Source organism: Panthera pardus, unplaced genomic scaffold, assembly GCF_024362965.1.
Source record: "Panthera pardus isolate Hobbes unplaced genomic scaffold, ASM2436296v1 HiC_scaffold_1, whole genome shotgun sequence".
Classification (NCBI taxonomy): domain Eukaryota; kingdom Metazoa; phylum Chordata; class Mammalia; order Carnivora; family Felidae; genus Panthera; species Panthera pardus.
The window spans coordinates 40,224,013-40,240,244 of record NW_026526654.1 but is presented as its reverse complement, the minus strand read 5'-3'; the positions used below and the strand labels follow the sequence as shown (position 1 = coordinate 40,240,244).

General features: G+C 35.7%; 1 protein-coding gene across 17 annotated transcripts in view; it reads right to left on the bottom strand.

The window, feature by feature from the left end:
- MYCBP2 (MYC binding protein 2) overlaps positions 1-16,232 on the bottom strand; it is a 284,243-nt gene that overhangs the window by 12,995 nt on the left and 255,016 nt on the right. For 15 of the 17 annotated variants that reach the window (XM_053896144.1, XM_053896165.1, XM_053896259.1 and 12 more), the window contains 8 exons: positions 9,772-9,852; positions 8,505-8,771; positions 7,448-7,731; positions 6,007-6,103; positions 4,086-4,205; positions 2,425-2,526; positions 1,498-1,626; positions 995-1,127 (listed from right to left, as the gene is read on the bottom strand). In XM_053896144.1, the coding sequence (XP_053752119.1) occupies positions 995-1,127; positions 1,498-1,626; positions 2,425-2,526; positions 4,086-4,205; positions 6,007-6,103; positions 7,448-7,731; positions 8,505-8,771; positions 9,772-9,852 (1,213 nt within the window). Of the gene's footprint in view, positions 1-994; positions 1,128-1,497; positions 1,627-2,424; positions 2,527-4,085; positions 4,206-6,006; positions 6,104-7,447; positions 7,732-8,504; positions 8,772-9,077; positions 9,238-9,771; positions 9,853-16,232 lie in introns of those variants that run through there. The other 2 variants (XM_053896509.1, XM_053896544.1) reach the window with 1 other exon arrangement.

Here is a 16,232-nt window from a genome sequence, read left to right as displayed (position 1 = left end):
AAAGATCTATCTGAAGCCAAACAGATAGGAGGTTGAGCAGATATGGCAAATCCCCAGCTCCAAAAACACAGATAAATACATTTTGCACATACAAAATATAATAAAAAATTAAGTAAGAATACACAAAAGAAAGATAACTCTTTCAGAACTACTATAGTAACAAAATTACAAGGCATAAAAGAAAACCTATCATCAGATAATATGAAACTTAAAAAACAGAAGAATTCCCATCCAAGGAACTAGAATTGACAGAGCTATATGAAAAGGAAATTAAATGTCTGAAATCATCAAAGATGTAACAGAATCTAGAAAACAAAACAGAACAGGAAAAATAGGAAGATTTGAAAAATGTAGACCAAGCTCATTTGAAAACACAGATACAAAAATAAATATAATAGTAATACACAGAATTCATCAATATTTACAGGAAAAAAAATTTTTTAAGGATAGTTTAACTCATGCATACAAGAATGGTTCAACATTAGAACACTTACTAATGCATTATATGGCCCTATTAGATGATAGCAGAAAAAGAAATCAGCTATGAGAAAGACCATGCTCTTGTAGCATGAAAAATTACTCTTATTTAAATCTGTTCAGATTTGCACTTAACTCCAACATCACAAATTTGTGTCAAATGGCAGGCTACAGACGTGCTGGAAATTAAGAATTCATAAGATTCAATGTAACTTTAAGCTGAGAATATAACCAGATTTACTTTAGAAAAAAAATCAAAAATGAAAAATCACATGTTTTGGAGATAAAATGAGCTGCTCAAGGTAACACAGCTAGTGAGTGACAAACCAGGTTTCCTGACTTGTAGTCTAGTGTTCTCTCTCCTAGATAACAGTGTCTAGTAAATACGATAATACAGTGATCGGTGATGTCATAGTTACCAGAATATACTCAAAATAATCTACATTAAATAATTCACATCAGTATCATCCAGTTCAATCATAATCAGTAGTCACGGTTTGATCTTAAATCCTTCTACCTGTGTGTTCTCGGAACTCCACCATTGCCTTCATTGTTTTTGAATCTGCTAGAGCCATCAACCAGAACAATTTGGTTCTACCACAGCCTTCATGAAGGTCAACCTTTATAGCTTCTTCTTCCTCTTTGAAGACCTATTGATTCATTAAAGAAAAGGGGAAAATGTTTTATTTATCACTTGGAAACAGGAAGTGTAACATTTAATTGCTCAAAACAATAATGGCTTTTCTTCATGAAGCACTCTAAGAAGTTTCAGATATTTCCAATCTTGTCCTGAATCTTCACAACAACCCTGTTTTTTTGAATGTGGAAATGAAGTCTCAGAGAGGCTAAACGACTGTCGTTTTACACAGCTGGTAAGTGAGGCAGTTGGGAATGCCACTGAGGTCTCTGATCCCATAGTCCCTTTTTCCCAGTACACCGAGCCTCCTTCCTGCATTTATTTCAAAAGGATGTATCTTATGCTCCAGATGCTGTTCTGCGTGTAAAGGCAGACATCTTCACCTGTCTTTGATGAGTTTTGGTTCGCCGATGAAGATGAAGGAACCTGTCACAGTCGGTGCACAGATTTCCACACACGTTGCATAGAATGATGGCTGCGGTTTCTCCATCATCGTGGTTGTCACACATAGGCTAAAATAAGGCATTGCCACATGTCACATTACAGTAACAAGAAAGTTTCAGACACACATACAAATGGAATGTGATTTATTCACAACAGTAATGTTATTGTTTTGAAGTCTATTAGGAATTTAGAATCTGAACATTAAACAGAATTATGGCAAGTGTACTTAAATATAAAAATCCCTCCAAACCCCTAATTCAATAATTAATGTGCTGAGCAGTTTCAATGATTAATAAAATAAACATGTATGCTTTGACTAATGACTTAAGACATTTTCTCCCCCCCTGTGTTCAAACATTCTGTATGCTAAATGAATAAATTATTCATTTTGAAACTTAAACATTAATAAGAAAATGTTGAAAGGGCCTATATAACGTCTTCCCTTCCAGTGAATGTAGGCACACCTAGCAAACCTACTTTAAGTACTGTATATTTGTGAATAAATGGTATGTCACGGTGCCTCTCTTAATGCTTTATTTCCTTCTTACCATAAGACTGGGAACATTTAGTGTAAAGTCTAGATATATAATGAGAATGTGGCTAAAAGCACATTTTGATGTGGTGCAAACATGGCTCAGAGAAGGGGAAAGCTCTTTTATATAGTAATTAAAGCCCCTAACAGACTATGAAGAAAGGACCCTAAGTGAAACAGATTTGTGAGATGACCTGGGCAATGTGACAAAGCTTTCCACTAATTGTGCGATTTTGACTCGCAGATTTGTTTGTTTTTTAAGCTAAGCTAAAGCTTACTTATAAAGAAAAAGAAGACACGAAGACGGGTTTTTATAAAACAGTTCTGATCTTACCATTTGTTTCTGCTGTCCATCCTTTCCCATCCATCTCCCCGAGGAGAGACGATCTACATGGTCCTGATCCAGCACACACAGTGATGCTAGAGCAAGCCAGAGCTGTTAAAAGGAAAGGCTGTCACAACACTGAATTTTTAGAAAAGACTTGTAAAACACTGACTGCCTGACCATAACAACAGCTCAATGCTAGCTGAATTTGAAAATACATGGATGCCCAGTGGTACTCCAGTTTTCCTGATGTGGTACCAGGCACACATGCTCATTGCCGTATGTGTCATGCACACAGTAGGCACTCAAATATTTACTGAATAAATCACTGCTGCTCTGATGAACCATTCTGTTTTTTACCTGACATAAAATTATCCCTTATTGGGATATATAAACACTGTATCAGTAAACAAATTTACATATTGAATATTTATGGTACCAATGCCTCTTGCAAAATTTTCCAACTAGCATCACCTGCCTGAGGCACTACCTTCCAAGGAAGGTGGTACAATGGTTGTCTAATTTTACACAGTCCCATGAGTAGGTAGGTGGGTACCTATTAAATTCTTCTGGATAATAACAGCTCCTCAGAAGTCTCTGTACACCTCTAAATGCCTAGCACTGTGCTTGGTATACTCTGTCAGAAACAAGGACGTGTCTAACAAACTTTAGAATATAGTCCTCAAAAACAGTTTAAAACTTTCTGGGACTTAAAGGATTAAAATTCAGTTTTACATGACACATTTCTTCATTACTAAAAAATAGTTAATTACTTAAAAAGTGCTTACGAGTGGATAGAGATAAAGAGTAAGACAGGGAGAAGTTAGAAAAAGGAAAAAAAAAACAGATAAAGAAAAACAAAGGAAGCCAGGAGACAGGGGAGTGCAGGGTGAAGAAGTGCACGCGTGGAGAAGTGGTGTGGTCAGAGTAAGCTTCACACATCACCCTCACTAGCAGCAGAGTGTCAGGTGGCTTTTTCTTCCCTAGAGAAATACAATTTGTCTTCTTTTGCAGACTTGTGAAGATTATCGAGCTATTTCTGCCAGTATTTACTTCTTCCTAATGCTGACACACTGCCCTGGCTTCAAGGAAATCCCTAATCTCTTTTGGAAGTATATGGGACATGAAATTTGGTAGGTTAAAAATTACTACAGATGTCTCATCTGAAGAATGCAATCCTATTCCCCAGCTAAGAGATTCTTCCCCACCCTGCTCTGGGAATACACTTTTTACTTTTTTAAAAAGAAGTAAGGCCTATAAATCCAGTAAGTAGGCTCTACTTTAGAATAATTGGGCAGTACCAAAATGAGTAGGGAGGGCCTGGTCTTCAAAGGACTTTCAGTGTATCTGAGAATAATGTTGACACTAAATTTACTGTATAAGCTATAGTAAATACACCATCAGAAAGACCACACAAGGTCTTAGCCTTTTCTAACCAGTTAGCTTCCTAAATAATAACAAAAACAAGAGATACAGAACACATAACAGTCAATGTGAATGTTTTATAACCACTATACTTAGTTCATAATTCAAAAAAGCCTTTCACACTTTTTTAATAAATAGAATATTTGGTCAAAAAAATTGGATTAAGCTGACTTATTGATTTAAGTTTAATCAAACCTATTATGGAAAAAAGAACATGCAACAATAAAATGAAAAAAACCTCGTACCCTAGTTGTTGCAATACATCTCACTGGAGATCTAAATTCTTCCTCCATCTTGGTCAAGGCAATGATGGTTTCTGCGATGGCATTTTTTGTCACTCGGGACCATGCTTCAGACAGATGACCCTATTGAGCAGGAGAGAATAGTTTAATAAGCAACCAGAAATGTATACTCATACTAGTAAATTCTCTTCTCTTAAATAACAGCTCTCAAGAAAAAGGAAAGATTTATTTGTTAATGCAACTTTAGATCAAGGGCCATACTTTCGAAATAAAAATCCATCACAACTCTATGAAAAACTCAACTTCTAATCACTATTTTAATGAGTGAAAAGCCAATAAGAAATTAGGTCTCCATACTCTTCTCCTATGGAGCTCAAAGGTATTTCCTCTTACATTTAGGTAAAAACATAACAGAGGTACTAAGGTATCTACGGTTGAGAAATTTCGATTATGAAGCCTTGTTATTTAACACAAAATTCATATTGCTAAGCTAAGTGCTTTCAGATGAATATTACTACAACCCGAGAGCATAAATGTGTTTAAATTATAACTACTTTATTTGCTAACTTGATTTTTGCTGAATATAAACACTTACTATAGAATTTAGGTGTTCCTAAATAATTTTCGTAAATATTTTTATCCAGTCAACAGCCTGAGAAAGACTAGCTGAAAAATGAGAAAGCTCTCCATTTCTCCGATTGAGGAAATGTCCTTGCCATTGGGAAAAATGACAGAACTTCGTATTTCCCCAGAATATCCTTTCTAGCCTCCCATCCACTTGCTATCAATTTCTTTAAATTTTTTTTTTTTTTTTTTGATCTTTATTTATTTTTGAGAGAGAGACAGAGTGTGAGCAGGGGAGGAGCAGAGAGAGAGGGAGACACAGAATCTGAAGCAGACTCCAGGACCCAAGCTGTCAGCACAGAGCCCGATGCGGGCTCGAACTCACAAACCGTGAGATCATGACCTGAGCCAAAGTCGGACGCTCAACTGACTGAACCACCCAGGTGTGCCCTGCACATGCTACCAATTTCTTAAAAGAGCAGTTCCATGGGCGCCTGGATGGCTCAGTCGACTGAGCGTCTGATTCTTGATTTTGGCTCAGGTCACGATCCCAGGGTCATGGGGTCAAGTCCTGCATCTGGCTCTGCGCTGGGTGTGGAGCCTGCTTGAGAGTCTCTCTCCCTCATTCATTCATTCATTCATTCATTCATTCATTCATTCTCTCTCTCTCTCTCCCTTTCCCCCCTCTCCCCTGCTGGGTGCTCTCTCTTTTTCTAAAAAACAAACAAAACAAAACAAAACAAAGGGCATTTCCTTCTCCACCTCCTCCTCCAAGATGCCTTCTGTCTGGTCTGCCTCTCAGGAGCCCACACTCCACAGCACTTTGCCCCCCTCAACCTGGAAATATAACGGAATGTGAGGAAACTAGCAATACGGAGCAAACAGTAAGAGCCATGTACTCTGGAGAAACAGTTTCCTTTCCTCCACACTCCCAGATCTCCCTGAAAAGCCAACATCTAAAGACAGTAGTAGAGTATATTAATAAAGAAGAGTAAAAGTTTTGTAAACCAGGAGAGAACTAAAAAGAATGAGAAACTATCGCATCAGGGAGCCCTGTTTTTCTTTTAGGTTTTTGGTTTCTGGCTTATTTGTAGAGCTCAAAAAGTATATTTTATTTTTTAAGTTTTAAAGTTTAGTTTCTCAAGTAAATTAATTGGGAAGCTTGAAATGAAGTTTACACAAAAAACATATCACTGAACGAAAAGACAAATGGGTGTGTTAACCTACTAAACAGAGGCTTTAAGTAAAGCAAAATAACACTAATGTACTTCTGCTATTAATGTAGTAGAACAAGCCGCCTGTTTTAATCAGATTTCTATTGCACTTCATTGACATAATGATCAGAAGGATGGGAACTCACTGCTGCCATGTCCTTAATAAGTTTAATGATGATCTCTGAGATCTGGGTAGGAGTTGAGCCCTTCATCCACCAATGGCTTTCACCTCTTCGAACATAACTACAAAGAAAAGTCAGCATTTGCAAAACAATCAGTGATAGTTACAAATAAATACAAAGAAAACTGCTATTTCAGCACGTATCTTAATTTTTTAAATGATTCAAAGTATTTTAAAAAGAAATTAATCAAAACATTATTCATAATCTTCTCTTCAACCCCGAGAGAGTAGCTATTCTGATACATGTTCCCTTCCAAATATTTGTTTATATATAATTTTTGTATCTTGCAACTTCTAGAACATTGCTGTTCAAAGTATATCCACAGATCACAAACTATTTGTTACCAATCCACAGAGATATTGAGGGCTTGCACCAGAATATGTCAACTGTATCAGTGGGTATCACACTACTGTTTATTTCAGCTGACATTTTTTTTTTCTTTGCAAGACTATCTGGATGAAGAAAGCAGTACACTGATTTATATTCTAGTGTTATTTGCTTAATCTCATGGACTGATTCTTTGACTAGTACTGTTCCAGGTGTCTAATTTTCTGCATTACACACACCTCTGCAATGAACTTCCTTGCACATATCTTTGTCCATAGGTATAAACATTTTTGAGGGAAACAGTTCTAGAAGTAGAATTGGTAGGTCAAAGGATAAGCATATTTTAAATACAGTGATATGTTATTAAACTGACATCCAAAAAGGCTGTAGCAATCTATATTAGATGTCATAATGCCTATTTCTTCATAATGCTGCCAAGACAAAGATATTTTCCTATTGTTTATCTCAGGACTAACTGTTCATTATATATTTTCCTATCAGTTCTTTGTCTTTTCTCATTGATTTGTAGTCATTTAAAAAATATTATGACTAATAATTCATTCTCTCCTATATAGGTGTTAAGTATTTTTTTCAGGTCAGTTTATATTTAAAAAAAATTTTAATATTACTGTCTATCAGTTCACTTTCATTCTTATGTAGCCAAATTTGTGAATCTTTTCCTCTGTGACTTTTTGGTTCCGAGTTTTAAGGTCTTTCTGGATTGAAGATTACAGAAATATTCTTCTATAATTTGTCCTAGTAGAGTGTAAAAAGAAAAATACATAAAGTTTTAACTGATCTCAAAGTTACTTTTGTATATGGTGTGAGATAGGGGCCTTCAATATCTTTTTTTTACACGAGAAGCATTCCAATATCATATTCAGTACACCTTCCTTTCCCCACTAACTTGAAAGGACACTTGTATTATATATAGAATTCTCTTTCATGCATGGATTAGTTGTTTATGGTTTCTATTTGGTGAACAAGCAAACAAGTAGAATTCGAAATCTTGTCTTAATTCTCCAAATAGTAGCTCACTCTGCTCTATTTTAGTACTAAAACAGATGCAATGACCAACCTGGAATTGAAAATCATTGGAAGAGTAACTGTTGTAACACCTTTGCCCACAGTGGTACCAGCTGTTCCTGTGATGGTAGTTCCTTTGGCTTTTAGCTGAACTGTGAGTGCTTTGGCAATACATCCTAGAAACATGTCCAAGATACCTAGTTTATTCCAATCTCCTTTCTCTGTTGAGTGAATGATATCACTGATATCTGCTGGAGGGAGGGATTTCACTCCTATGATGCTGGCCAGACGATTAGGAGTCACTTCAGGCAACACCCGTCTTAGTAAGGAGGTTACCTGATAAGAAAAATGAAAGGAAATAATTCCTCTTAAAGACTGGTATTCTAAAGTTTTCATTTGTATAATGCGCCTTGCTGCCCTTCTATGACTTCAAAAGCTCTGAGAAGGACAGAAATATAAGACTTAAACACTATTTTTAATTTCTCAAGTGGTAATTACCCCTCCAGGGAAGCAAGAAAAAGACAGGTCTTTTATTTGGTCAAGATGAAAGATGGGCACCTGGGTGGGTCAGTCAGTTAAGCATCTGAATTCTGCTCAGGTCATGATCTCATGGTTTGTGAGTTTGAGCCCTGCATCAGGCTCTGTGCTGACAACTCAGAGCCTGGAGCCTGTTTCAGATTCTGTGTCTTCCTCTCTCTCTCTCTGCCTACCCCCCACCCCACCCCCGCCCCACTGCCTCAAAAATAAATATTAAAAAAAAAATTAAAAAAAAGATTAAAGAAAAATCACACATCTCATGGTAATAAGACAATCAGTAGACAGAATACTCTTTATCATAACAGCACATTAGTAAAATGAAACATATTTTGCTCTTCCATACTCTCATGACAGTGAGTCAAAAATAAAAAGCATGGAGTTAAAATACAATCCAAAAAACCAAATAGCAAAACAAAATAAAAATCCTAAGACCCTAAGGTGAATCTCTTTGCTAATTTTTGTAATTAGCAAATCTCTTTGTAATCTCTTTGTAATTTGTAATCTCTTTGTAATTTTTTAACAATGTTTTGAGGAACAAAGTCAGCCAGAAGGTAAGTGGTGTGAGCAGTCACCTGTCTCTGGACTCGAGGAGATGCTGTGTGGAGCAGTGAAAAGAGATCCTGGAGCAGAGTTAGCTGCTGAGCCAGATACTGCCGGCCCACGTTAGAGCCACTCAGCGCTAAGACCATAGAGAGCAGCTCAAAGCAGTAAGCATCGGAGGAGGCATCTTCATCATTGGGCTGAGAATTGGCATTTTCTTTGCTTGAAATGGCATGTTCCCACTCTTCACGAACTCTGGTGGCTTCCATGCGAATAGCCTGGACGATGTGAGCACACACCTATAAAGACAACATGAAGAAAATGTAAAAACATACTTATGTCAGATTTACTATTTCTACTAAAAAAAAAAGAGACAAGAATATTAGTTGATACTCAATTTAACACTCTTTCTCCCAGTTAATTCTCCATCATGCCATTCTCTTAGCTCATCTTAAAAACAATTAAGGAAAACTCTCAGAACTATGATTAAAAATCTTAATATTTAAATCAACTCCTATGTAGAAACTATTTATATACAAGTTACCAATACCCATACCTGTGGTTTGAGACATCAAACAAAAGCAAATTACCATATTTTATCACTTCTAAGGCATATTTTCCTCCCACATTTTAACATTTTTATTCATAATGTGCTTTATAATTGATGGCATTCACAATGTAATTGGCAGCAAATTTTCGTTTTTTAGTGATACATGAAATAACAGCACATTTTATAACTGGTAGCATTTAAGATTCAATGAAACACTGTTAAAAAGATAAAGCACAGATAAATTTATTTATTTAAGCAAGATTTAATGATGCTGAAAGTTAAAATAATGGGCTAATTTAAAACCGGTATTTTATTAGACTTTTGGAAGACTAGTATTTGTTACCCAGGTACTACATTATATGAACAATCTAGTACTACTCCATCTCCTTATAATTAAAAATATTAGCAATGATTTAGTTAACACTATAATTGCTCAGAAAAAAAAAAAATCAACTGACAAACAAGAAAAGTGGGAAAAGGAACACAGAAAATGCAAATGAAATCTGATATATCTGGATATTTGACACCAAAATGAAACAATCTACCTGAAAATGAGAAATAACAAAGAGCAGCAAGGTAAGAAAGTTAACAATCATAAAATCTTTAAAGTGATGCAGGTATGCCAATATACTAAAGGCAGACACATTCTGCAGGACTATAAAAGAGTCAGCATAAAAAAGTCTCCGTAAATTTTGGAAAATACTTTATACCCTAAAAACAAATGAAAACTGAAATGACAATTTACTAACCTGTTTTTGTAAATTCGTCAGCTTACTCCTGCTGAATATGATTCCGACCATATGTTCTTTCAGGTCAGCGTCTGATGTTGCCTTTTACATAGAAAAAGAGAGGGGGGGGGACCCAGGCTCTTTGAATAAAATTTGTATATTTGACATCTTAAAGTATCTTGATAAATAACTATTAAGGTTATTTTATAAGATGAATATGTTTTTAAATCGAGGTCTATAACACTAAGACAAAGGATAAAATCTGAAGAAACCACTACTGGCTAAGGTGACTATAAAAATAGCAAAATTTCTGAATTTAAGAAATTCAGAGAAGCATACTACCTTTTCATGAACTTCTTTAATTTATCATTTTGCGTCACTTTGATTAGATCTATTTCTAAACTGTGGATAATCCACATTCAGTTGTTAGAAGAACAATTCAGAAAATGGCATTCAGTTAAAAGGAAAATATCCTAAAAAAACTCTATGATAATGGCGTTCTTAAATTAGGCTAGTCTACCACCACCAGTAATCAAAGAAACAAAGAAGAAAAATAAAGGCTGAAATTTTATAGTGCTTATTACGTGAATGGAACTCTTCTAAGTTACAGATATACAGATGTATAGTTATCAGATATACATATACTCTTATTTAATCTTCACAACAAGCCCATAAGGTAAAGTCTGATTTTCTATTTTACCGGTAAGAAAAGTAAGGCAAGCCACTCCTCTAAGAATAAAAATGACTCTTAGTTTCACATTTCTTAGGACAGAGATAGCTATATGACAATGTAACTCCCACCTTAACAATGAGAAAAAGCTGATAATCTACAAAACCATACATTTTTTTGGTGCCCATCAGACAGCTGAGATTGGCAACCAGGTAAACTAAAATCAAAATAGACAAATCCATATAGCTGGACACTTCAAAACTTTTTCTGTACTTGAAAGAACAAGTAAATGAGCAAACTAACAAAAATCAGTAAAGTTCTCAATAAAGCTTGAACAAAACTATCAACTAAGTTGAACTGATATTAGAAGAAAAGCAGAGTTCATGTTGTTTTCAAGAGCATGTGGACATTCACTAAAATATATTAGTCAGAATTCAAATCTTCACAATTTTAAAAGGCCTGGGGGCGCCTGGGTGGCGCAGTCGGTTAAGCGTCCGACTTCAGCCAGGTCACGATCTCGCGGTCCGTGAGTTCGAGCCCCGCGTCAGGCTCTGGGCTGATGGCTCGGAGCCTGGAGCCTGTTTCCGATTCTGTGTCTCCCTCTCTCTCTGCCCCTCCCCCGTTCATGCTCTGTCTCTCTCTGTCCCAAAAATAAATAAAAAACGTTGAAAAAAAAATTAAAAAAAAAAATAAATAAATAAAAGGCCTGAAATTATACAAAGTATATTCTCTGGCCACAATGAATTAAACTAGAAATTAGTAATAGAAAGCTACCCCCCAAGAAAAATCCCCAAATATTTATAATTAAACAAGAAATGTCTAAATTATCCAGAGGTCAAAGAAAAAATCAAAATGGAAATCAAAAAATATTTTGAACTGAGTGAAATGCTGAATGAAATGAGAAAATATTATAAGCAACACACCAAAATTTCTGACACTCAACCAAAGCAGGGCTAAGAAAATGGCACCATTACTTATATGAGAAAAGAAAGATCTCAAGTCTTTGAAACTAGAAAAAGAAAAAATCAAAAATAAAGCAAACAGATGGAAAGAAGTAATAGAAGAAGACAGCCCTATGTCGATTAAAGAAAGCACACTGGTAGAATAATTCTTTTGCTACTTGAAACACTAGCTAGATTATACATTAACAAATGAATTCCTTTTAGATAGTTACTTTATCTCCTTACTTTTAAATTTCTTTTGTAGTTTTTTTTAAATAGCTTTGAGATATAGTTAACATACTTTACTATTCACTCATTTAAAATGTACAATTCAATGGCTTATAGTATATTCACAGATATGTACAAGCATCACCACAGTTAATTTTAGAGCATTTTCATCACCCCAAAAAGAAACACTGTACCTTTTAGTTATCACTCCCCTAGTTAATATCTTCCTTTTTATTAAAGAAAAATAAACTATGTTTAGGCTAATATTACATAACCACTAATATACATAGCAATATACCAATTATCTTTAATGAATACAAGAAAATGAAAAAACAAAAATATATAAGAATATCCATTCTGATAAAAATTCTCAGAGCATTTACAAAAAATCTATAGTTAACATTATACTTAATGGTGAAAGACTGAATCCTTCCTAGTAAGATCCAGAAAAGGCAAAGATGTCTGATTTCACCACTTTTATTCAACATAGTACTGAAAGGCTTAGCCATTGCACTAACACAAGAAAAGAAATTTAAGGCATATAGGCTGGAAAGGCAGAATAAAACCAACTTTCTTTGCAGACAACATGATTATCTATGAAGAGAATCCCAAAAATTCTACAAAAAGGCTTCTAGAACTAACAAGGAAATTTAAGATCACAGAAGTTTAATACACAAAAGCCAACTGTATTTTTATATACTAGAAATGAACTGGAAAGTGAAATAAGAATACCATTTACAGTAGCATCAAAAACAATTATTATTTAGGGATTATTATAATTATTTAGGGATCAATTTATTAAAAACATTTCTTTTAAAGTTTATTTTGAGAGAGACAGAGATAGTGTGAGTAGGGGAGGGGCAGACAGAAAAAGGGAGAGAGAGAATCCCAAGCAGGTTCCGTGCTGCCAGCACAGAGCCTAACTTGGGGCTTGAACTCATGAAACCATGAGCTCGTGACTTGTGCTGAAACCAAGAGTCAGACGCTTAACTGATGAGCCATGCGTGTGCCCTTAGGGATCAATTTAATAAGAAGTGGCCAGGACCTGTACACTGAACTTACATAAAACACTGCTGACAAAAACTAAAGAAGATCTAGATAAATGGAGAAATATATCATGTTCATCCCTGGATAGGAAGACTCAGTATTACTAAGATATCCATTCTCCCCAACTGACCTAACAATTTGGTACAATTCCAATAACATTTCAGGTTGGTTTTTTGTTTTTGATTTTTCGGAAGGGGAAAAAACTACCAAGTTGGTTCTAAGCTTTATATGGAAATATAAAGGCACAAGAATAGCCGAAATAACTAAAAACAGAACCGTGGTGGAAACTGATTTCATGATTTTCTGTAAGCTGCAGTAATCAAGACAGTCTGCTGTTGCTTTAAGAATATATACACAGATCAATGGAAAAGAGTAGAGACTACAAAAATAGACCTACATGTTTATGGTGAATTTGTTATTGATAAAGGGCAGTCTTTTCAACAAATGGTGGTGGAACAACTGGGTATCTACAGGCAAAAATAAATAAAACTCAACCCTTATCTCACACCTTATAGAGAAAAATTAACTTAAAAGGTACATAGCTATAAACAAAAGAATTAAAACTCTAATGTTTCTAGAAGAAAATCTTTGTGACATTAAGTTTTAGATAAGATACAAAGATCCTAAGTCATTAAGAAAAAAACAGGGGTGCCTGGGTGGCTCAGTCGGTTAAGCGTCCAACTTTGGCTCAGGTCATGATCTCACAGTTCAGGTTCGAGCCCCGCATCAGGCTCTGTGCTGACAGCTGAGTCTGAGGCCTGCTTCGGATTCTGTGTCTCCCTCTCTCTCTGCCCCTCCCCCGCTCGTACTCCATCTCAAAAAATAAACATTAAAAAAAAAAAAAGAAAAAAACAGATAAACTGTAGTTTATCAAAATTATAAACTTCTGTTTCATGAAAGATAAACCACCAAGTAGGAGAAAATATTTGAAAACACACTGGCTAAAGAGCCTTTATCCTCAATATATAAAAAAATCTTACAACCCAGTAATACAAACAGCCTGATATAAAAAAATATAAGTAAAAGATTTGAACAGATGCTTCACTAATAAAGTAATGGGGATGGCAAATAAGCACTTGAAAATTTACTCAACATTATTAATCCTCAGAGAAATTCATATTAAAACCACAATGAGATACTACTTCATATTTGCTGCAATGGCTAAAATGAAAAAGAGTGACAATACCAAGTACTGTTGAGAATGTGGATCAATTGGAAATCTCATACACTGCCAGTAAAAATGTAAAATGGCTCAATCACTTTGGAAAAAGTTTAGCAGTTTCTTATAAAGTTAAACATACACTTACCATACAACCCATCAATCCTACTTATAGGTATCTACCCAAGAGAAAGAAAGTGTCCCCATACAAAAATCTGTACACAAATGTTCACAGTAGCTTAATTAATAATAGCCAAATAGAAGAAACAACCCAAATATCCATCATAAGGTCAAAGGATAAACAAATACTGCTAATTCCATACAATGGAATTCTTCTCAGCAACCAAAAGAAACAACTACGGACACATGCTCCTCCATGGATGAATCTCAGAATCATTATATCAAGTGAAAGAAAGCTGATGCAAAGGTTATATTCTATATGGTTCCGTTTATATGACATCTGGGAAAAGGCAACATTACACGGGCAGAAAATAGTTTAGTGGTTGCCAGGGTCTATGCGTGAGGTGAGGGGACAGACTGTAAAGGACCAGGAGGGAAATTTTGAGTGATGTGTCTTACTATTTATTTATTTATTTATTTATTTTTACATTTATTTATTTTTGAGACAGAGAGGGACAGAGCATGAACGGGGGAGGGTCAGAGAGAGAGGGAGACACAGAATCTGAAACAGGCTCCAGGCTCTGAGCCGTCAGCACAGAGCCCGATGCGGGGCTCGAACTCACGGACCGTGAGATCATGACCTGAGCTGAAGTCGGTTGCCCAACCGACTGAGCCACCCAGGTGCCCCGAGTGATGTGTCTTAAAACTTCATTGTGATGATGATTTTACTGCTCTATATGTTGGTCAAAAGTCATTGAACAATACAGTTTAAAAGGATCAGTGTTTTCTGTATTCAAATTTTACTTCAAACACCTGACTTAAAAAATGATTCTCTTAACAACTGTGCTATTTCATGGGCATCTTACCACTAGCATTAACTTTCCCCATCAACCTTAGCATCCCAACATATACTCTCCTACTATTAGACCAGCCTCTTCAATGAGTCTGCTCCCATCGCCTCTGTCAATCTAACTTTCACCCATTCCCTTTTAGGTCCAATTCACATCCAGCACCTACCAACACCCTTCTCTGACCACTCCAGGGCACAATACTTTCAACATACTCTGAAAACCTATGACATGTGCAATTTTTTCATGTACATAAAAAATTGATTATATGCTATATAGTATCCCTATTGATTTCTTTTTTTGGGGTGTGTGAACGTTTCATATCTAAGAACAGACACAAACTTTCTGAGGGCTTGGTACCAATTACCACAATTATTTAGCACAAAATTGCCATTTGTTAAAATTCAGCTGATTTAATGAATAGTCACATAGTCGTGTAGTCATTCAAATGGTATCTCCAAAGGACGCTGAAAGAAACAACCAGAGTTTATAAAACCTTATTTTCTACAGAACCCAAACTGAATGATGTAGATGACTTAGACATTACTATATCAGAAGGCTCAGGGCTAGACCAGGTAAGTCCTTGAAATTATCTTTCAAAGGGCTGCCAAGGTGATTATCTGTAACATCTAAAGATATAAGAATATCGAGACCAGTCAGGGTTGACCTCTCTTTTTGAAAATAGATGAGGTTTTCCCTTAGGGTAGGGCACTTTAGAGTAGACCAAACAAGTAAAGGCAACTGCAGTTTTAAAAAAATTTCAAGGGGTGCCTGCATGGCTCAGTTGGCTAAGTGTCTGACTCTTGATATTGGCTTAGGTCATGATCTCATGGTTCGTGGGATTGAGCCCTGCGTTGGGATCTTTGCTGACAGCATGGAGCCTGCTTGGGATTCTTCCTCTCCCTCTGCTCGTCCTCCCGCTTGCTCGCACACACGTGTTCTATCTTTCTCTCTCAAAATAAAAAGCATAAAAAAGAAAGAAATTTCAAGAACAACATAAAGAACAGGTTCCTCCAGTAAAAATGTACCGAATGCATGTGTGTTTATGCCATGGACACAAAGACAAATCAGGTATGTACTTGGTCTTTAAGAAACTATGATTCAGTAGGAGAGGTTAGATACGTGTGCTAATCAACATATGAAAGAAATCAAGAAGAGAGTCCTAGGAATTACTATGAAGTTTAGCAGAAGAAAAACTGCATATTGTTTGGGGGAAATCATAAAGAAGATTCCTGGAGAGGATAGTATTTTTTAACTGGACTATGAAGAACAGATTAAATGGAGGAAATGGAGGAAAGAGAAGATAATTAATCGTACACAGTATAGTAAATGACTAAGCTAATTTTACAAATCCTAACATTTGACACTACAGCTCAAGGTATAGAGCCAAGTTTTGCTGTTACTCACAGTACTAGCTAGATCATATATAAACAGATGATTTTTTTTGATAGTTTCTTCATCTCCTAATT